The sequence below is a fragment of the Gambusia affinis genome, linkage group LG14, assembly GCF_019740435.1.
Source record: "Gambusia affinis linkage group LG14, SWU_Gaff_1.0, whole genome shotgun sequence".
Taxonomy (NCBI): Eukaryota; Metazoa; Chordata; class Actinopteri; order Cyprinodontiformes; family Poeciliidae; genus Gambusia; species Gambusia affinis.
This window is the reverse complement of record NC_057881.1, coordinates 26443554-26466386: the sequence shown is the minus strand read 5'-3', so window position 1 is coordinate 26466386 and position 22833 is coordinate 26443554. Positions and strand designations below refer to the sequence as shown.

General features: G+C 39.0%; 2 protein-coding genes across 2 annotated transcripts; one reads left to right on the top strand and one right to left on the bottom strand.

Moving 5' to 3' along the window:
• Positions 1–525: 525 nt before the first annotated feature.
• mrps18b (mitochondrial ribosomal protein S18B) lies at positions 526–5844 on the bottom strand. Its single transcript, XM_044139139.1, has 7 exons — positions 5014–5844; positions 4779–4941; positions 2910–3007; positions 2763–2831; positions 2069–2135; positions 1934–1993; positions 526–823 (listed from the first exon to the last, which is right to left on the bottom strand). The coding sequence occupies exons 1-7, from the start codon at positions 5092–5094 to the stop codon at positions 624–626; spliced, it is 738 nt and encodes a 245-aa protein (XP_043995074.1). The 5' UTR covers positions 5095–5844; the 3' UTR covers positions 526–623.
• A 5241-nt stretch (positions 5845–11085) lies between these two features.
• Positions 11086–21242, top strand: ppp1r10 (protein phosphatase 1, regulatory subunit 10). Its single transcript, XM_044139138.1, has 18 exons — positions 11086–11387; positions 14837–14945; positions 15042–15128; positions 15359–15494; positions 15584–15635; positions 15710–15799; positions 15868–15996; positions 16091–16196; positions 16304–16407; positions 16502–16632; positions 17514–17673; positions 17909–18052; positions 18196–18442; positions 18535–18610; positions 18702–18908; positions 19113–19236; positions 19307–19666; positions 19806–21242. The coding sequence occupies exons 2-18, from the start codon at positions 14839–14841 to the stop codon at positions 19961–19963; spliced, it is 2418 nt and encodes an 805-aa protein (XP_043995073.1). The 5' UTR covers positions 11086–11387; positions 14837–14838; the 3' UTR covers positions 19964–21242.
• Positions 21243–22833: the final 1591 nt, after the last annotated feature.

Below are 22833 nucleotides of genomic sequence, written 5' to 3'. Positions count from 1 at the left end.
AGTGCAGCAGAAAGCAAGGGGGAGGGTGGGAGCAGCGCGTACATGAGTCTGTTTGACAGCACCAACACCCTCCAACTGGCTCTGTTTGGTTGTTTCTGATGGTGCAGAGTATTGATCAGATGACAGCAGGATCATAGGGGGAAGGCAGAGAAGCTTGATTTATTTTCAGATTACCGTATCTGAATTATACTCTGATCCTGTGAGCAGCTGTGATCATTGTGAGCCATGACGCGCGACTCATCACGGAGACTCAGTGCCAGCTGTGGGTGGTGGAGGACTGCACCGTCAACCAGATCGAGGGAGACTTTGACGACTACAAGAGGGAAGTGTTGGAGGCCCTTGGAGAAACCATGGTCAATAAGGTCAATCCATGATCACTTCCAGAGGAGAGCCCGACTATGGATTGTTTACAATCATATACATCAGAACATTTGGAATATCAGTCATTCCTCCTGCTTCATCTGAGCAGGAAGATTAAATATCTTTAACTATGATCTGTCAAAACTTAATAAAAGAATCTTCCACTTGCATTTTAGTCATTTTATTTATTTAAAGTTGTGAACTTCAGTAGAATGTTCAGGCATGTTGAAGACTATGGTAGATTTTAAGCATTTTTCACAACTCTAGTGTTTTAAATAAGCCTTGTATATCTTCTTCACTTGATCCACTTTCTTATCATCAGGCAATATTTCTCCGTACCATTTATACCAGGGTTCACTAGGACTGAGGAAAGGTGTAGGTGATGTGAGCCCAACAGCATCATGAGTGTTGGAGTAATCCTCTCCTGAAAAATTCACATGTGGAATCTGAAAAGGAAGTAAACCTGAAAGGAGAAATATTTGGTTAAGTTTTTCTGTTGTTTTCACACATTTGAGTTTAAGTTGATTTTTGGTAACTTTCAATTTCTAATGATACTGCAGTAGAAACTTAATAACAGTAGGTTAGCTGATGTTGCTTATTCAAACCCTATTATTTTCTCTAACTGCATAGAAAACTGTTTCTACTTGACTTTTATTCTGTGATTGAGGCTACAACTTCATGTAATCTGCAAACTGCTGAACTTGATATATGTGAAGTTTTGCCATCTGTAACCAAGAAAAACATTCATTTAAGTCTGTTTATTTATAAAGCTGTTTCACAAGAAAAGGTGTCTGAAGGGAACTATGCAAGGCATAAAACTGATCCAATTTATTAACAGAAAAATATTGCCATGTCGATCCAAATATCAAAATATTGACATTTATAAGCGTTCTGTGGGGTCTAACAGCACAATCCCATCATGTGAGCCTGTAAGAAAACCAGTGACTTCACCAGAGCAGTTTCAGTTGCTCTGAATCTTTTCAGAGCTCAGAGAGCTCATCGAGTAATCCCATGTCATTTTTAATGATTACTTGGCGTAATCATCAAGTATGTAGATAATTACATACTTGATTTACCACTATTTTTTCAGGCATGTTCGACAATAGATTAGATAAAGGTCTGTAATTTATTATGGCATCTTTATGGAGAACATGTTTAAGAAAGATTTGATTACATATTGCTTACAAAGGATAGGATAGTTTTATCTAAAATGACGGCAGTGATAAAGGGGAAAACTAAATAAGTTGGTAGGGATTGTTGGGGATCTATGAAGTTGAAGCTTTCTATTAAACTCATATTTCTGGTAAAGCTCAACAGATGAAAACAGTTAACCACTGATAAGGGTGGAAGAATAACCTGAAACTGAACAGCTTTAAGTTACTGTTTTCTGAAACAGATCTTGAAAAAATTTAACATTCCTAATATTATTGGAGCCCTCCTGATCTCCACTACGTAACACATAAGATGACATGTTAAATTCCCGGCGATTCAATGCATTTGGAAAAGTGAGCGAGTGTTTCATTTGGGCTGGTCGACTTAATGCAGAGTTCCAGAAAAGCTAAGAATGTCCTACCATCATCTCTTGCTTTGTTGATGGCTTCATTCAGCTTTTTCTGTTGTTTCATACACACTCCTGAGGAAAGGAGATCCACCAGAACAATCAGTGGTTGCTACACTTTCTACATTAAAAGGTCAGACGATGCCTTACCAGTCAGAGTGGGATCATACATCATTCCAGTGTGTGGGCTGATAAACTGCTGGAGTAATTTCACATTCTATAAGCGAAGATAACGGGAGTTATTCTGCTTCTGTTTGTGCTCCAAAAGAAGTTATTTTCCTCAACAATACTGGACGAAAATTTCCATTGTAAAAAAAGATATTTAACCAATAAGAATGCAGAGAATGTCATTTGAATTAGTTGAGATGAATACATCTGAAACTGTGAACTCCTCCTTCATAAGTGATCCAGCAAAGAAAAAACAGAATACAAGCTGTGATGGAATAACAATCATTCACTGATCTCTAAAGGTAACAGCCTCTGAATGTTGCACTGAAATATTTCACAGAACTTGGCCTAAAGTGACGGTTCAGCATCCACAACTGATTCAGTCTAAAAACAGCTGGAAGCTTTGACATTGGGACATAAAAATGGATTTCCATATTACAATCTAAAAATAAAACAACAAAATGGATTTTGAAATAGAAATAGAGGAATTTTAAAAAAAAATTATTTCAAACTTAATCATGCAAATTTGCTTTCACACAGATGCTCCGTATTTACCAGTTGGTGCAACTCTAGAAAACCCCTTCTGACCCCACTGGGGACAAGGGTGAGGGGGAGAAGGGCGGACAGACGGAAAACATGACATTTTGATCAAGTGTGCAGTTGAACCTTCACCTACTTGACGGTGGACGATAATGTTTGGATCTCTACAAATTGGACAGGGGTTCCCACATATCTTGTCTCCTCTCTGAAAAACAAAAACAGAGTTCTGGTTACTTAAATAGCAGAGCATAAAGAAGTCAGTTCTGTGGAGAAGAAAAGGTACAATGCAAGTCTTGCGTGTCTTCTGGGGCGGGATGCCTCCCTTATGGTTCCTCCTGTAGCCTGTCCACACCGCACTGCTGCCGTACCGCTCAACATACTCTGCCAAACACAAGGAGCACAGTACAGCCAACAGCTGCAGCAAAGGCCAAGAATCTACTGTTCCCTGCTGGTTGCACCACATTCTGTGATCACCGTATACTGTGACCGTAGGAGGAGCTGTTGCATTTTAACGCTGTGCTTCGCCAAAACGTAAGTACGGACATGGGGAATTTTTTTTTCTTTTGCGTTCCCTCACAAAACTGTACTGATCAGTTATGCGGCATAATTGAATACTGTAAGTCTTTCTTACGGTGGCCGCCGTACTTTCTGATTTAATATAAGGTTATGTAAGGTTTTTCCATAAATGTTAATATCTCGTTGTGAAATATCTGAAGTTTTATATCTTTCTTTAGAATACAAAGGCACCACAAACCTGTTATATAAACAGAAACCTTCCGTAAGTAGGAAAGAAATATAAATACTGTACATCCAAACTATATTTCTGAGTTATTATCGCGGCGTAATAAGTCATCTGACAGTTTTGATTGTGTCGCTGTTGTGTTGGTTGCCTGAATGGTTTAAAGAGCTGCTTTTATGTTCAGTTCCATCTCAACCCTAACAGACATAAACATGCAGTAAATAAATCGATTTTTAATCAGTTTTTTGCACCAAAGACTTAATAATAATAAACATGTTTTCACTTATGAATGAAATAAGTAATTATTGATATGATAGGAGCACGCGACTTTGACACTTAGGTGGTGGGTGTGCCGATGTGGGAGTGACGTCATCAAGTATGAATGGGAAGGTTACTGGCCTGCTGGTTTGTGTGTATGAGGAAACGGTGAGCGGGTTGGTCAGTCCTTGCAAAGTTTGGAGCATAATAATCAAAATGGAATAAATCGATAAATGTGACAGAACAAAGAAGTGGTTTGGAGCTAATTGATACACGGACAGATGAGATTCCCCGAGTTAACCCAATACGGCCCTTTACCATAATTAGTTTGTCGTGTTTTTAAAAATAAAACGTGTTTATTATTATTAAGTCTTTGGTGCAAAAAACTGATTGAAAATCGATTCATTCACTGCATATTTATGTCTGTTAAGGTTGAGATGGAACTGAACATAAAAGCAGCTCTTTAAACCATTTAGCTAACCAACACAACAGCGACACAATCAAAACTGTCAGATGACTTATTACGCCTCGATAATAACTCAGAAATATAGTTTGGATGTACAGTATTTATATTTCTTTCCTACTTATGGAAGGTTTCTGTTTATATCATAGGTTTGTGGTGCATTTGTATTCTAAAGAAAGATATAAAACTTCAGATATTTCATAACGAGATATTAACATTCATGGAAAAACCTTACATAACCTTAAATTACCACACACCTGATTGAATTTATAACGTGATTAATATTCATGGAAAACTCATAACCTTAAATTAAACTGCAGAAGATGTCATGCAATCATTTGAATCAGACTGTATCTGCTATGCCATAGGCACATCTAAAACATGCAGGCAGGGGCGAGACTGGAAAAAACCATGCTAGACTCCTACGTACGTACGTAAGCTTTGCAGAGGGAGGGTGGAAAAAATAGCAAAAGGGAAAATATAGAAAAAAGCCTAAAACCCCCCCAGAAATTAACTTTCTATTATGATTATTATAGAATGTTCTACTAGAAAAACATAATAAATACTTGAATAGTAGAGTTTTATTTTACTATAATAGGTTTATTCACTCCCTCATCCCTTGCTTAAAATGCAACAGTGCCTCCTACGGTCACAATATACGGTAGTCACATAATATGGGGCAACACCGGTACCTTCGCTGTCCAGGTAATCCCAGGGTCTTTGTTTGTACCGATCCGCAGTCTGTGCCGCCTGGATCTCAGCCTCCTGCCAACATGCTGCTGAACTCCCGAACTGCCGTGTGAAGAGTGCAAAGACGGGGGGCGGCTTCACCACAGGCAACCTCTGCAAGCAGGACTGAAGCAGACAGAAATCACATTAGAAACGCGTCCATGGTGGACATGTTGACGGGATACTAACTTATCATACCCGATATCGATGAAACTGGAATGACGCTGAAAACAAATCACGAGAAAATATCCTGGATATGTTCAACACGTACGCGGCCATTTTGTTTTCACGTGGGATGTGGGGTGAAAGGTGAAATGTAAAATATATTTTTAAAAAGAACGTACATTAATCAACTATATTACTTTTTTTTTTATTCACTACGTTATTTATTCTGATTCTAATCGTGGAGTATCTGTAACTGTCTCCGGGTTCAGTCAGAGGGTACGCACCATGTTTTAGCCGGAGAGGCTGATGGTGCGCCGGGTATGCGTGGTTTGCGAACGGCGCGTCACCGGAGTAAGCAGTGGAAAACATTTCTAAGGTGTGACTGATATAAACATATCATTCTACTTTGGGTCTTACATAAAATTAAAATAGTAAAATGAAAAATTCCACACTGTGATTTAGCTGACAGGAGATCTCTGGAAGTTTCTATTCACATTTCTATTCTGTGTCTATAGAGCAGACTGGACTTCTTGAGGAAATAAGATCCTTCAAGGTTTGCAGCAAGATGCTGCAGACCTTGTATAAGTATGTTGTTGAGAGTTTCATCTCTTCTGCCTTCATCTGTTGGGGCAGCAGCATCAGAACCAGAGACCTGGAAAGGCTCAATAACGTGGCAAAGAAAGCTGGTTCTGTTCTTGTTCTGTTAGGAGGACGACAGTGGAGCCTCTGGAGAAGACAATGAAAAGAATAGGATACTTCATCAAAAATCCAAAAAATTATGACCAACTAATCCCCCGGCCGGCTGGCTGTTTGTGGCAGAGCTCCAGTGGGTCCAAACCCTTCTCACGCGATGCGTCATGCTCCGCCATGGTACTGGAATTTTACTTTGGGGACGGGATGGGTCAAACAGGTCAAGCACCAGGACCAAGCGGAAAACACCTCCTGAAGCAGAATATTTTTATTTTGAGACCGCCCACAAGCTCATCGATTGGGTCTTAAGTTTCTTGCTAACGTGTAATTGGCTGTCTCCGCTGTCACCACATCAGCGCCTTGCCAGGACCTCGTGTTCAATGCCTGTAACATATTAACGTGTTAGATGTTCTACCTGGTTCACGTCAGCTAGACGGATTTTAATATCAGAGCGTTCACTTACAGTAACATTTGTGTTACGTGTGCGTGGAAATTAGGCGCAGCCAGGTGGAAGGATAAAAAAGAGAAAACTGGACTGAAGAGTGAAAATGGAAGTCAGCAGCCTGACCCTCTGAGATCAGACTCACTCACACCTCTCTTAAAAACAAACTTAAAATCCATCTTTTCAAACTGACCCCAACAGCTGACATCTCAGACAACTTTTACTTATTATTATTATTATTAATGGTGATACTATTTAATTTTTGTTATTATTTAAGTGTATGATAAACAAATGTGTTGCCGTTTCTATGTTATCGTGATGTAGCTGAGTTTTATTAAAAGCACTGACAGATAGAACTTGTTATTATTATTGTTGTCACTATAGAACCTCAACAACACTTATATTTTAAAAAGGCTTAAAACCAAAGAAATACCTTTTTCAATTTATATTTTACATTTGTGTGTTGACAATAACAAGGCAACAACTGTCTGAAAACATTAACTATGAAAGTTTGAGAGGGGACATACAATAAAGCCTCAGATTACAAAAACATTATTCATCCATTTTGGTAAATAAGTGACACATAATAATAATTGTGAAATTGTTTTTCCTTCCCCAGACTATAATTGTACCATCAAACTCTATGATTGTTGCATCCCAAATCATCCCTCTGTTGACATGTCATGACAATATATTTCTGTCAGATGACAAAAATATATTAATACACCACTAGGGCAGGGCGTAGTCACTCACAGTGAATCTTATTTTCAAGAAACAGTAATTTTTTTAAATTAAAACTAAATTTGTATTAAAGCAGAAAATACAGTTAAGCAGTTGCCCCAAAAGTATTTAACAGTTTGTTGTGGTAAAGGGGTTATTTTGAACTGAAAATAGCACTATTTTACGTCTTCATCCAATCCTGTCAGAGATGTGAAAAGCGCTCATCGTTTTCCTCTCCACAAAATAAAAGAAGAGGCATTTGCCACCATGTGGATAGAATGGGAGAATGCCACCATGGAACATGACTTGGCTTGTTGTGCAACCTGAAACAACCTTCGTTTCAGGTTGTTTCTTAGGAACAACCTGAAAATAAATTACTGAACAGTGAGTGGAATATTGATATCTGAGTCAATATTCTGAGATATTAAAATGAAGATGGATGTTCACCACAATAATATGTATAACAAACATTGGCTAATCATGCATCTGAGAACTAAATTCATTGGCCCAAAGTTTGCTTTAACTCTACACATAACATACAGCCACAAGTGCTGTGGTTTTATTGAACCAAACATATTTGTTTTCATCAACACTGAGTTCAAATTTAGGTTTATTGTTTTTTGTTTTTTTTTAGCTAATTTGTGTACTGTCTTTTAATCAACTAAATAACATAGAATATTAAAAGTTAGAAAATCATTTAAAAATCTTCAGAACTACCAGAAATACATAGATAAACACCCTTTTGTAATAATAATCTCAGCTAATGTGGATGTTTGATGTAATCGTCTTGATGTTGAATGGATACAATCTGACAGAATAGTTGACGAGAGACTGACTGCACTGAAAAAATACCTCTTTGGATGAACATAAAAAATCATGGAAAGGTTTTCCATTTGATTGCTTTATTTCAGCACTATGTAATTCTGTTACTCCTCTTTAAAACAAATGTGTTAGGTCAACTTTATTTATTAAGGTTATTCCAATGTAAAGCAATTGTGTTGGCTCAACTTATGTTATTATGGTTATTCTATGGTTGATTCTAAATCAAACGTGTTGGCTGAACTTAATATATTATGGTTATTCTAATTTAAATAAAATGAGTTGGCTCAACTTATTTTATTACGGTTATTCTATTACGTTTTGGCTGAACTTAATATATTATGGTTATTCCACTTTAAAGCAAATGTGTTGGCTCAATATAATTTATTAAGGTTGATTCAACTCATTTACTATAGTTGGACCTGATGTAATTTAAAAGAGCCAGTCCAACTAATTTGCAATGCAAATGTAATCAGATAGAAAACCTTTCCATAATTTTTTTTAATGTTCATCCAAAGAGGTATTTTTTTCAGTGTGTGCTGCAGCTTAATAGGCAAATGTGTGATTATGTATGTCAGCTAATATTGATATAAATATTCATGAATATTCATTGGCCTATCCTCATTAATTTAACTGAATGTACAAGTAGATTAATATTTCCAAGGTTTTCAAATGTTTTTTCATCTTTCTAACTGGCCCAAACCATCATCTTCCTCACTCTTATTGTGTGCACCAGTGTTTTTCTGCTGCTCTGTGCTCGTCAGTCAAAGCTGACTGATGAGGACTACAGTAAAACTGGCTTCGTTATGCACCAGAACAGGAGGAAGGCATCAAGTATCCAAAGTGACACCAATCAGAGTCAAACTTGGATTACCCCAACTCATAGTGTTTCCCTGATTCATAGAGTACCAGGCTTAACTTCACGGATGCTGTTCTTCCATGGACAACAGAATTTTGTTCTGTCAGCCAAGAAGGAGTCAAATATGTTTACATTACTTGCCTGTTTTCCTAAATAAATTGCAATATTAATGCCATGTTGTAAGTTCTAAGTTTGTGTACACACCTTTTTGGAAATATGGTAATGTAAGATAATTTTGAACAAGATTATACCATCGTCTGCCAACACAATGGTATGTTTAACACCAGTGAAGAAACTTTTAATGGTACGTTATGATGTAAACCTATCAGAACAAAAAATGTACATGAATCAATATTGATTCTTTAACTTTGATTCAATACAAAATCAACACAAACGTGCATGCAGATCCAAATTCAGATGATGGTTGAATCAACATTGATATAGTGTTAGTTGTGGTTGAAACCCTAACGTTGATTCAACATGCAAGTTACCGACCACTTTCCAAATCATTCCAATGTCAGGCTTCAATGTGGATTCAATGTTTCTGTCTGACTATATTTCAACATTGATTCACTCATACTTTGCTTTCTGGGATATGTATTCTTGATGTCTGTCCATTTAGTGCATAATTAGCTTCAGATTCCTAATCTTGAAGCTAATTCTCATTTTCAACTATTATTTATTGCTTTTTGTGGTTGGGTTTCTATATCTATACCAATTACAACGTAAACCATTAGAAGACAAGATGATTAAGTGTGGGAGAATTTAAGCTGGAAGTGAATTGGAAATGGGCTTCTGCCCTCTAACACTGTGACAATGGAATGATTTAAAGAGCAGTTGTGAAATAAAAGAAAGCTCCTTAAAACATGTCATGCTGAATATTTTGTGAATGTTGTTTAGAGGAGGGGTTTTGAGCTTAATGCTTAAACAGCCGGTGTCAGTAAACATTCATCTATCATAATCTGTTGAGCAGGGATCGGTCCTGGAAACAGACAAAATATTCAGAAATTTTCACTGGGTACTGCTAAACATTTTAATTTAGATGGAATTTGAAACATATTTTTAAAACCTGGAACCTTTAAAAGAAGAGAAGAATGACATTGTATGACCTATTTTATGAGTCATGGATCTGAATCAGAAAGTATAGAGCTACTGTAAAATCCCCAGCTGCCTCTAAGACCTTTCCTGATGGAAGACAGTTCCCAGTTTAATAAAAAAGCTGCAATTGTCACCACAAAGTTTATTCTGCAAAGGCAAAAGCAGAAGAGAAAATATGGAACGTTTTTCCATGTTATAAGTGAAATACTTTACCACTGGAAGACCTTTCTCCAATGTTAGAAGTAAAAGAAGTTACCAGTGGAAACAGACAATAAACAGTTAATGCTAACTAGCTAGTTAGCAGACCGTGCCATCTTGCTATTTCCACTGGTAGATTATTTAACTAAAAACAAGACCTTTTTCCCAAGTTATAATTAAAATAAATTGCTAGTGGAACCAGCAAGTAGGCAGCTTAGGCTAACTAGCTAGTTTCACTGGCATATTATTTCCCATGTTATAAGTTAAATAATCTGCGCATGAATGGGTAAATGTCTGAACGTAATGTGAAGCTCTTTGGGGTCATAAAAGTCTGCCAAAAATCTTGGTTCTATTGAAATAAATGTAGAATCAGAAACTGCAGGTGACCCCAATTGTTTAGTTTTTTGGGGGTTTTTTCTTAGCTTTTGTTTTAATTTGGGTATGACATACCATTTTGCCAACAGAGTATTGTATTACAAGCACAGTAGAGTTTAAAGAAAATGTATAGTTTAGATCTTGTTAAAAAAGTGCTTAGATATAGTATAATTACTTGATAAATGAAAAAATATTGGGTAAAAATAGACTAGTAATTGCTATGCTCAAATTACATTCAAATTAGTGATATTTTCTCAATTGTACATAAAAACGTCTTATGATATAACTATCTTGCAGAAGAATCTCCTAGGACCTAGGTGCTGTGTTGAAATCCTCAGGGGAAATCAGGACTATGAATGCCTCCCCAATATGGCAGCTTTCATTGACGTACGACGCTTTTACCTCTAATACACATGAATGTGACCACCAAACCAGTCGCCATTTTAAAAAGAATGTGAAATACAATTTTGGTATAAAATAATGATTACAACCTTTATTTAATCATCAGAATGTGATAGTAGTTTAATTATGTACCGAGTGATTCAAGATAAACCAACTTTAATGTTAACTTTTGAGCCTTTTAGAGGATTTTTTCCCTTCCATGTGAGATTCGCCATTACGTCCTTGAGCAAAGAAACAAGGTCGGTTTTCCACCATTTTGTTTGTGGTAAAATGAGCAAAACCATTGGTTATGACGTCAAAAACGTCATGCAGTATAAAAGCTAAGTCCCTCCTTTCTGAGCTCATTCGCGGATTTGGTCAAAGGTAAGTAAAGGCAGTAAAATTTGGGGAGCGATAAGACACCAGTGGTTTTTAAATGCGAAAAATGCTTCTAAGGATAATAAAATCTCTTAATATTATCAAGGACGGGGGTGTTTAACAGTGAGTTGAATGTGAATTTGTGGTTTTTCTGTATTTCTGCAGTTTTGAAATTGCCTTGCCGAAGACTGAGCCGTCGAGGACTTCAAACAGCTCTTCTCAATTTATTTTTTTCCCTTCAAGTAATGGACATTTGATTACTATTTTTGCCTCCAGTTGGTCCAGAAGAAAAGGCTAGCGTTTAGCTAGCACAGCCCAGTCCATAAGAAGTCTTTCTGATAATTAAAACCATGAAGGTTGACGACATATAAATGAATTATGAGCTATAAGTGCTTGAAAAAGTACATCATAATATAGCCGAGACGCTGAGGATCTATAGTATCAATAGTAAGTTCATTTTTGAAGTTAAATCGACATTACTCCAATGAAATTGTTGTAGGTTACGGCTAGCTGTCGGTAGCGAGCTAACAGCTCGTATAATAGTTTGGCTCTGGGCAAATATATTCTAGTATGAGCTCACACGCTAAAGAGGACGGGCGCGCATTGCCCCGTTCCTTTGTGTGTGAGACAGGATGGACAAATTGTTAAAATAAAAAGGTTAAACAGGATAATGGTAGCATTTTCATAAGCAATCTGTTTATAAAGATTGCCCTAAAGATAGAAAGGAAATACATAATTCGGAAATTTTATGTGGAAAAATGCGTTTCATAGAGGTTCTTTCAAGGATCGCAAATCTACCGCAATCTGCACATAAAGATTGCGGTAGGGACACAATATGAAGCCCATTTGTTTTGTCGATAAATATAGGACATGGACACTGAGCGTGATGTAGACGGCAATCTGTGGATAAAGATTGCAGGATGGTGGCCCAGCCGTACATCGAAGCACAAACATTGTGGATTGGCCTTTATTTGCTTTCCGTCCTCGGACAACTCTGCGCTATCTTTCCGGATGAAGATTTTTGATGTTTTTTTTGTAATGTTTTCGGAACGAGCATAGACTGTCTGCGATCTAGTTCGTTGGTCACGCTGGTGTATATGTCTGATATCGGCCATCACGATGTTTGCAACACCCATTGTTTGTATGAGGGACTGGTGTACCTAGGAAGTGGTTAAGTGGGGGTGGGACTTAGCTGAAGTCAGACTGCAGTTCCCTCCCTCTAGTTGAGAAGTGGTGATGCAGGCTTGTGGGCTGCCTCCACTGGGACAAATCAGCACAGCCTTTCAAAGGGTAGGGTGCTTGTGAAATAGGATTTGCTTAGTGTAGTTATTGTGCTGAAGAAGAAAAAATCATTTTCTTCCTTGGTAGCTTGATTTTTTTTTAGCAAACCTTCTGTGGCAGTCTTGCTCTCTAAATCAACTCAGATGATTTGAATATGTGCAGTAACACCATGATGTGACCCATAACATTTCCCCTACCTAAATTAGGGTCATGTTTTCTATTTTAATGACTATGCAATTGTGTAACTATTGTGACATTTACAGGGTGTCAGGTATTTGCAGTGTTGTGGAGGTGTGAGACAATATAAAACTTCTACTACAACTGTTTCACGGGTAAGATCTGATGAATCTGACATTATCATTTCAACTTGTTTCCTGCAGGACTACGGCTTCTGCACTTGAATAGACACTGGCACAAAACAGTTTGATTATTAATAATCAGAGATAAATGCATGCTTTTAAAGCAGGGGTTCCCAAAGTCGGTCCTTGAGGACCGGCATTCTGAACGTTTTAATTCTCTCCCTGGTGGTAGTAATAACCTTCTCATCATGTAAATGTTCTTCGTAGGCCATCTAACATGCGTATCTTTGGATCCAGGTGCGTTAAACCAGGGAGAGAACTAAAACATGCAGGTTGCCGTCCCTTGAGGACCGACTTTAGGCACCCCTGTTTTAAAGCATCACCTACATAATGATTAAAATGATTTAACAAGGTCAAATAATGGAAAATGTATTCATAAACTTGTTATACAACCGTTCCCTTGTGCCTTTTAGGCCTTTGCCACGTAATGTGACAGTATAAGGCAAACATAGCTACTTTCTGTGTTTCTTTTTGTAAAGGCGACATATAATAATGGTAAAGAAAATCTAAAAGTAACAATGTACATTTGTGTCCAAAACTGCTCATATCCCTGGCAAATTTAGATTTTGAGTTATTTTTATTCACCAAAGAAGTTTGTTTCTCATAGGAAATGTGATGGGTATTGCTCAAAAGGTGAAGGAAAAAATTTAAAATGAGTTTAAATTTTCCATAAAAGTCATTTGCATTTTGTGTAAATTTAACTGAAATATTTATAACATCAATCAATGGAAAACATTTTTTGACGCCATAGCAATCAACCTCTTACAAATTGCTAACCTGCTTTTTGCATTTTTCCTACTATTGTTATGACTTACACCTTCAGAGTCCCAGGTCTCTGAGGCTTGTAAGCCTCCTGGTCGTCACCCTAATACTAAACTCCTGTCACAGATTGTCAGTGGGATTCAAGCCAGGACTGGCTGCGCCACTCCAAAAAGTTACTATTATTTCAGACTAGAAGAAACAAACTGCAAAATGAAATCTGCCTGGGGTAAGAATAGTATGGACCTTATCTGATGATAGTGACAAATACCCTTTCCTCTATTTCTAACACATTTAACTGGAAGCCACTGTTGTGTAGTATTAATGAAACATTCCCCTGATCACACAGTGAAGGGTGTAAGTTTATAAGATTTCTACATTTTCCGACCACTTTAGAATTTATACTAGCATATCAAAATATTGTAACTCAGCGCAATTTCTCTTGTCATCAGAATCTTTTCCTGTTGGACTGATGGCCCATCCTGCTCCCTGCAGGTCTGAGTATCTGTCAGACCAGTAGTCAACAGAGAAAGATGTTTTATTTCAGCCTCGGGCTTAGAAAATGTTAATTAGAGGGCAGGCAGTATTTGTTGATAATTTCCGTCAACAAACGAAGCTAAGAAAAATGAACTTATTTATGAAAATAAGTTGGAAGGTGTGTCCAAATTTTTGTTTTTGTGTAACATAGAGTGAAAATAGAGTTTTGTTTCTTCAACCAAAATAAAAAAAAAAAATCAATAAAATGTATTTTTGTTGGATGTGCTTCATGGATCAATTTTATAAACACCGTCTCTCACTTGTACTTTTAACCTAAACTGGAATAAATATGTTGTCTCACACACACAATATGCACTGTATGGGATTATGTTTATTCTTGTGAGCAAATTTGTGGGAGGAGAGATTGTGCAGTACTTTGAACTCGTATTCCTGTTGGACTGATTTCAATTGAGTGCAGGGGACAACTACATGCCTTGAGTATGAGGCAAAACTACCAGTGCTTGTCAGAGCAGTAGTGTAAGTTTCTGGAATATAAGGTCTGTGTATGTGAATGTCTCAACCCGTGGAACCTGTTAAACCAGAGAAATGATGAGTTAAGATGTTCAGTGTTCTGAAAGATGTAGGGCACTTCTCCACTAATGTTGCTGTTATTGTCTGACCTTTGAACCAATGCAGACAAGTTAGTGTAGTCAGACAGCCTTTTACCAGAGTACCAGTTGCTTATACTCCTGTAGAGGCTCTGCATTCTAATTGATGCAGAGATGTCATTCTATTCTAACCTTGTTGGTCCAAATTCACTTTAGTAGAAGTTGTCTTGAAGTCCATGTGGTGGAAGAGCACAAAGCATTTGCTATTCATTGTCTTAGAAAACAGTCTGTTTTAGCTTTGATTTTGTTTGGTAGGCAGACAATGGAGCCCAGAACCACGTGTGTGAAAAATGTAACATTTATTGCCTTTGACTTGTTAGTGTGTATTCATAGAGCGGTGTGTGTGTTTCAGACATGGCGAAGGGACCAGTTGACCCCAGGGAAATACTAAAAGGCGTTGAAACCCTGCTGGGAAAGGATGGTGAATTGCGCAGTCTGGAGGGAGTCCCAAAGGTGTTTAGGTGAGAAGTTCAAGTCTGATGAACCTCTTTGCCCCCTGCTCCTCCATTGTTAATAAATGTGCCAACATAGTTTTGCTTGTTTTCTTTTCCTTGCAGCTTGATGAAAGGCTCTACTAAAATGGTCAGTAGGTGTATGTACCTCAACGTGCTGCTGCAGACGAAATCTCATGACATTCTTAACAGGTGGGATTTCTACATGCCATATCTTGCCAATATTAATCCTGCATCATATAGTGTTTCATTTAACTCCTAGTCCCTGAGCTACAGATAGGTTTCCTTACACTCAAAAGATCTAAATGTGTTCAGTTGGCTGTTGGTGTATAAATGTGCTAGTACAAATGGATCCTGATGTAAACCACAGCTGAGATTGACTCTGTTGTAGTCTTCATTAAATCAGCAGTTCCTTCATACAGGTTCATCAGAGTTGGTGGCTACAGGCTGCTCAATTCCTGGCTTACCTACTCAAAAACCACCAACAACAGCCCTCTGCTTCAGCTCATCCTGCTCACACTGCAGAAGCTGCCTCTTAAAGTAGACCATCTCAAACAGGTAATGCCTTTATTTTTCCAACAGAGTACACATGTAGTCACATGTCCAGCTACTTTTAGTAATCCTGTTGGCTTTCATTGTTTTCCCAGAACAACACAGCAAAACTTGTGAAGCAGCTGAGCAAAAGTGCAGAAACAGAAGGTCAGTTTACTTCACTTTAAGTTAAATAAAAGTTGGTTGGTGTTGCAGTGCTAACATGGACTCTTTGTTTTTAGAATTGAGAAAGTTGGCAGCTGTTTTGGTAGATGGTTGGATGGCAACAATTCGTTCTCAGAGTGTCTCGAGCAGCGGCAGTTCCCCTGCTGGTACAGACTTACTTATCTTTCACTCTTCTACAGTCTACCATTTTAACACATTGCTGTTTTCCTTTAAGATAAAAAAAAGAAGAAGGAAGAGAGCAAGATGCCAGTGAGGGATGTGAAGGAAAAGAGTGGAGATGAGGGGAGGAAGAAGGAGAAATCCAAAGCTCATGCACCTAGCCATACAAAGATTCGCTCCATAGGTATGCTTGACTTTAGTAACAATGATCCTGTGGGTTATACAGCATATACTGTATATTTGTGTATGTGTAATACTTGTATGTCTGTACTGCATAGGTCTGGAGATGGAGGCTTCTAACCCAACTCCTCCTAAAAAGATGTCCTCTGCACCACAGCTGGGCGAGAAATACATCATAAAGGCCCCATTACTCAAGAGGCCGAGGTAAGGCCAACTTTTTAGCTTTATCTTTTAAAACAGTGCCACCGTGTGATGTGATAATGAATCTAATTCAGTCGGCCAAATTGAACACTAAATGTTTTTACCAATAGTTCTGGTCCTTCAGACGCTCCACCTCTTGAGAAAAAATACAAACCTCTCAATCAGCCTCCAAACGCAACCAAAGAGATCAAAATGAAGATAATTCCAGCACTACGTAAGCTTAATCACAGAAAAACAAAGCAGCTTTGTGTTTCTAGTTAATGGAATAACAGTGTTGATATGAGCTGATTTTTTTCCCCTCATTGCAGCAATGGAAGCTACAGACTTTGTGGACGCCCTGAACTCGGCCCCAGTGCCTGAGATTAAGATCAAAAAGAAGAAACCGCCCGGTGCTTCTACTCCTGCTAACACCAAAGCTGTCTCACCAACTTCAACCAAGGTACTGACTGAGTCTATGGGACTCGTAACAGGAGTCTTTGTTAAGGTGGTCACACTGCATTAGTGATGGTACGCTACTCTACTGATGCTGCACTACTGAATCTATACTAGTCACGCCACACAACTGACACACCACAGTGATTACTGTAATGTGGCAGTAGTGTGTAACATACAGTTACATCGTTGTAATTCTGTGTTACAGTGATGTATCTGTACACTAATGATAGTGTAGTAATGCTAAACCAGTAGTGATGATAGTGTAACATCAGTACACTATTATTTGTTTAGTGATTCATTAGTAGTGTGGCATCATTAGCATAGCACAATATGCTATAGCATCATTAGTCTAGTGATACTACATGTCTAATCCTGCACTACTGATGCTATGCTGTACTGCTGATGCTACACTATGCTACAGATTCCACACCACTGGTGCTACTATGCCTGCCGCAATGAACAATAACCCAATAAATTGCATGATAAATTGACACAAGTTCAGTAATTCCATTTGCATGATAGATGTTTTTTCTCCTGTCTTTCTCTTTCTACCAAAGACAGATGACAAAAGATTTCAGTCTGGTAGATTGGTTTAATCTAACTTCTTTTTTCAAAGCAATTTTGCTCTTGAAAGACTTATGACATGAACAAGCTCATTCATGTCATAAGTCATGTTTATTTAATGGAAGCACCAGAATTGTGAAATTAGCACAATATCAACAAAGATTTATGCAGATTTGTAATGTAGTCACAGCAGTCTCTTAGGTGTCTCCCACAGCAAGAGCTAGTCCCCCCCCAGCTCATTATGTGGACTCAACTTGAATGTTTTAAACTATAAAACTGCAGTCCTTCCAACCAGCTGTTTTTTTTCTTTTCTGTCCTCAGACAAACCCATTTGACAGCAAACCAGCTGGCTATTCTCCATCTTCAGCTAGACCTGCATCCCCAGAAACCTCAGCTTCCTCGATTGCTGCTGATGAAAATCAGGAGCCAGAGCAGCCTTTGACCCCAATTCCTGCTGAGGATCCAGACACAGCTGACAACAGTACGGTCCAAAAATCAGTCCTACATCTCACCGACATTGTACAAGAATCTGCTTTTTAATCTGAAACAATTATTGTCACAAACCTAAATAGTGTGTTGCAGTCTGAGTCTAACCTGTTAGTGAAACACATTGTATCTGGAGGACTAGATGGTCTATCTGGCTAACCGGCTAAATGCTACTGACAGATAAGTATGACTTTGCACAGTAAACCAATGTCTGTTCCTGTGTGCTTCAGCTGAGAAGCCCAACGCCTTGGCAGAACCGCGTGCAGATGAGGAGAGCCTGACCAAGAAGGGCAAAAAGAAAAAAACCGTCCACTGGGCCGAGGAAGATCAGCTCAAGCACTACTTCTATTTTGATTTGGATGAGACAGAGAGAGGTATGTGAACTAATAGACATGCTTTTTGCTGAGGAAACTGATTAGCGTCACAAACGTATGCTTTGTATAAAATATAGTGCAAAAGAAGGAATTTATTGTCCCTTCTAGTACCATTAAATAGTTTATTTAAATTTAATTTACAGTCAATGTCAACAAGATCAAAGATTTTGGTGAGGCTGCCAAGCGGGAGCTTATGATGGACAGGCAAACGTTTGAGATGGCTCGTCGGCTTTCACATGACACCATGGAAGAAAGAGTCCCCTGGACACAACCCAGGCCCCTGACGCTGGCGGGCAGCTTGGTGACCCCTGGGGCTAACAGCACAGAGAAACATACCCAGAGAGAGCGTGAGATGGGCATCCTACAGGAAATCTTCCTCAGTAAAGAGAGGTAAGTGTGCATATTAAACAGAAGTCTGCACTATACTTGTAACACTGGAAGCAGCTTTGAATGTTTTCATCCTAACTTGTTGTGTTCCTCAGTGTACCTGACAGCCCTCATGAGCCAGACCCAGAGCCGTATGAACCCATGCCCCCCTGTCTCATTCCTCTGGACGAAGTTAGTACACAGACCCACAAGCACTCAGTCACTATTGTAATGTCTTATGCTGTCTACTAAAGCTGTGTATGTGTTGTTCCCTACCCTACAGGATTCGTCTATGATGGATGAGGACTATGGTGAGCCTGCAGACGCCGCCTCCCAGCAGGCCCAGAGTGAGAGCTCCAAGCTGCCACCGGTCCTGGCCAACCTCATGGTCAACCTGAGCAGCAGTGCCCGCAGCCCCCAGGCCTCCAGCACCACAAGCAACCCTACAGCTCCGGTGGTCAATGTGCAGGAGCTGCTCTCATCCATCATGGTACTGATGGGATCTTAGCAACAGATACTCCTTTTAAGCACGGTTTCTAGTGCTCTCAAAGAATACACACACACACACACACACACACACACACACACACACACACACACACACACACACACACACACACACACACACACACACACACACACACACACACACACACCTTGTTCAGCTAAGCTAATACCTGTTTTGTGTCATCAGGGAGCTTCTGGTGGTCAATCTACTGAAGAGCTGATAAAGCAGCCAGACTTCTCCGATAAGATCAAGCAGCTGCTGGGTTCCCTGCAGCAGAACCAGATCCAAACGCAGGGAGGACCACCTCCAGGTAAACACATGTCCTGATCCACCCTGCATCTTCCCTCCAGAACACACACTAATGTCTTCTTCCTGCTCAGTCAACCTGGGGCTGCTGGGACACGGCCCAGGCATGAACAACATGACCAACATGCACATGCAAGGGCCCATGAATGGTGGTTACCCACCCAACAGCTCACCTGGGGGTCCTCGATTCAACCATCCCCCTCCACCTCACAACCATGGGCCGCCCTTCAACAACCCTGGAGGCCCTCGCATGATGGGGCCCCGGCCTGGACAGGGCAGAGGAGAGAACGGGAACTACTGGGGAGAGGACTCCATGAGAGGAGGACCACACAGAGGAGGACATTTCCACCGAGGAGGCCGGGGTCGTGGTGGAGATCTGGGTTTCAGAGGCAGGGGCCGTGGAGGGCCCAGAGGAGGACACAACAACATGAATGGTACGTGAGCTAAAATCACACATTCTGAGATGATATTATATCTTCCTATTCAATATACAGATTGAAGTGGAGAGTTTTAAACCATCCAGAATTGCTTAACCAGCTTATGTCACTATGTAACGGTCTTTCCTTGTCACAGATATGTCCAAAAGGCCAGTATGTCGTCACTTCATGATGAAAGGAAGTTGCAGATATGAAAGCAACTGTGCTTTCTACCACCCTGGTGTGAATGGCCCACCTCTACCACCCAACTACCCTCCTAACCAACACAACCAGCACCCACAGCATGGCCACTAGGGGACACCGTCGCTTCCCATGTCTTCTACAACCACAGCGACAGACTGACTGCAGTTATGCTGATAAATCAATGAGATCTGCTTCTGCAGACAGACGCTTTGAGAGACTACAGCAAACAGAATTTGTGAAACATGATCAGAGATGGGACGCGAGTGTATTTGTTGTGATTTTGTTTTATTGTTTTTCTTGATCTTTGACACTGGGACAAGACCTGACCACAATCTTTGAGTTACTGCAGGTATTTATAGAATCGTTCTCCTCTGTACTTCATGGTGTGAATATCATTGACCAAAATATTTTTTCAGAATTTCTTTTAGAACAAAACATCCCTCTTAAATTGGCTTTGGAGCTTGTGCCAAATATTATGCTGCTGTAAGATTTTTTCAGTTAATACCATCCCCAGTGTAGTTTTGACCAAGGATGTTCACTGATGAAGGTTCGTTAAACAGAACGCAGTCTGTTTGTACTGGGCTCAGCTGAGCAGCTATACATTTTTTTCTAATTCAACAAAGCAGGTCCAGCTTTTTTCAATTTTTATTTTTTCTGTCGCTAATATGAAATGCTAGCAGATGCTAAAAAAGCTGAGCAGTGTGCTACATGGACATTTTCTGCATGCATGATGGACTCGCCTGTATTTGTGGGTCTAAAGTGACAATCTTGGCATAACTGTGGTCATTATTGTTGAGCTACTGCCTGTAACTTGTGTACTCTCATGTGAACCCAGAAAGGGTTTGTGTTGTCAGTGTTAGAGATGATGTATCCATCTGTGGGTCACGTATAACAAGTGTTTTCTGTGAAAACAATGATTTTTTTTTTGTCTCTTGTGGGACTTTGAGAATGTAATGTTAAACGTTGCTCCCTCCAAACTTTTTTGTTTATTTTTTGATACAGTCTTGGCCTTCGAACCTGTGTGAAATGTCTTCATTTCTATTGTTAGAACAAAATCTCTGTATGAATACAGAACACACACCACACACACATACATACACACACACATATATATGCGTGTGTATGTGTGTGTGTATAAATATAGCACACATTTATATATATAAATGTATATATAAATGTAACATTTATATATTTATATATATAAATGTAACATTTATATATTTATATATATACATGTAACATTTATATATTTATATATATAAATGTGTGCGTGTGTTCTTTTTCAGTTATTTTGCAGACATGAAATGTGAAATGAAGTAATATCTAACTCTGACCAATGATTTATTATTTGTTTTTACATTTAACCTCAGATTATAGACTGTTAAAACTAGAAACATGGTGGTGTCCATCTTTTTGTTTGTATTTATGGGTTTTAACTTTTACAAAGATAAAACTTACCATATTTAATTTCCAAACTTTCCCACAAATTTGGGAGCATGGAATTATTTAAAATGTCTTGGAATGTTGAAGTATTCAGAGTTCCTTTCACTGGAACTAAGGGGCCCAGTCCAGCTCCCGAAAAACAACCCCACACCATGATCCCCCCTCCACCAAACTTTACACTTGGCACAATGCAGTCAGACAAGTACCGTTCTCATGGCAACCGCCAAACCCAGACTCATCCATCACCTCAGCACTAATCAGCTTCCGCATCCTGTTACAAGTGACTGTTGACAGATGGAGAAGCATGATTCGCCATTCCAAAGAACGCGGCTCCACAGTTTTAGAGTCCACTTTATACCACTGCATCCGATGCTTTGTATGTAACTTGGTGATGTTTGGCTTGGATGCAGTTGGTCACCAGGGAAACCCATTCCATGAAGATCTCTAAGCACTGTTCTTGAGCTAATCTGAAGGCCACATGAAGTTTGGAGGTCTGTAGTGATTGACTCTGCAGAAAGTTGATGACCTATGCGCTTCAGCATCCACTGACCCTGCTCTGTCTGTTTACATGGCCTAGCACTTCATGGCTGAGTTGCTGACTTTCCCAAACACTTCCATTTTATTATAACACAGCTGACAGTTGACTGTGGAATATTTAGGAGTGAGGAAATTTCACAAGTGGGTTTGTTGCACAGTTCCACACATGCTCCTCACAGTGACCCATTTTTCACAAATGTTTGTAAAAACTCTGCATACCTAGGTGCTTCATTTTATACATTTGTGGCCATGAAAGTGATTGGAACACCTGATTCTGATAATTTGAATGGGGACGCAAACACTTTAGGCAATATAGTATATAGGACTCCAGAATTTATTGTGGACAGATTGAAACAGTGCATGGAAACTATATATTCCAAATGTTTTCACAAGATTGTATCTGTGGAGACTGTACTATTGACTGCTAAGTTAAACAAAAATATCTACAGTAGCACCATATATCCAAAAATCACCAGACTCAGTCAAATTACTTCATATTATGCCACAATAATAGATCATACACACATGAATTCTATTCAGTCTTGATATTCTGGACTGAATAAAAAAATAGAATATAAATACTATAATACTGTCAAAAATCTTTAGAAAATAGCTATAAGAAATGTTCTCACTAAGTTTTCTGGTAATTACAGAAATAATTTTGGTAATTGTAACCCACCTAAATTAAGAAATGTTTGGTCTGATTTAACTTCAGATAGTGAGAAAAAATGAAAGAACTCTGCTTCTTAAACCCTGGAGACTCCTGAGATTTTTGGGAACAAGTTACTGTGTGTATTTTATGTGTGTGTGTGTGTGTGTGTGTGCATGCTCACACACACACACACACATACACAAGCAACATCAGATCCGTCTTTACAAGGCGGGGCTGAGTGTAGCTGATAAATATGAAACGTTAATGGGAGATATCTTAACCAAGCCCATGAGAGCAAATATTGACCACTGTACTCCTAAAACATACAATAAAACGGACAGAAAGCAAG

What these genes read in the sequence shown, in the direction of transcription:
- ppp1r10 (XM_044139138.1), top strand. Translation starts at nt 14,839, where the DNA reads ATGGCGAAGGGACCAGTTGACCCCAGGGAAATACTAAAAGGCGTTGAA. An exon ending in TACAAAGATTCGCTCCATAG is followed by an intron (nt 15,997 to 16,090) that starts GTATGCTTGACT and finishes TGTACTGCATAG; the next exon opens with GTCTGGAGATGGAGGCTTCT. An exon ending in TCCAGACACAGCTGACAACA is followed by an intron (nt 17,674 to 17,908) that starts GTACGGTCCAAA and finishes TGTGTGCTTCAG; the next exon opens with CTGAGAAGCCCAACGCCTTG.
- mrps18b (XM_044139139.1), bottom strand. Translation starts at nt 5,094, where the DNA reads ATGGCCGCGTACGTGTTGAACATATCCAGGATATTTTCTCGTGATTTG. An exon ending in AGACACGCAAGACTTGCATT is followed by an intron (nt 2,832 to 2,909) that starts GTACCTTTTCTT and finishes TTTGTTTTTCAG; the next exon opens with AGAGGAGACAAGATATGTGG. An exon ending in GTATGATCCCACTCTGACTG is followed by an intron (nt 1,994 to 2,068) that starts GTAAGGCATCGT and finishes TCCTTTCCTCAG; the next exon opens with GAGTGTGTATGAAACAACAG.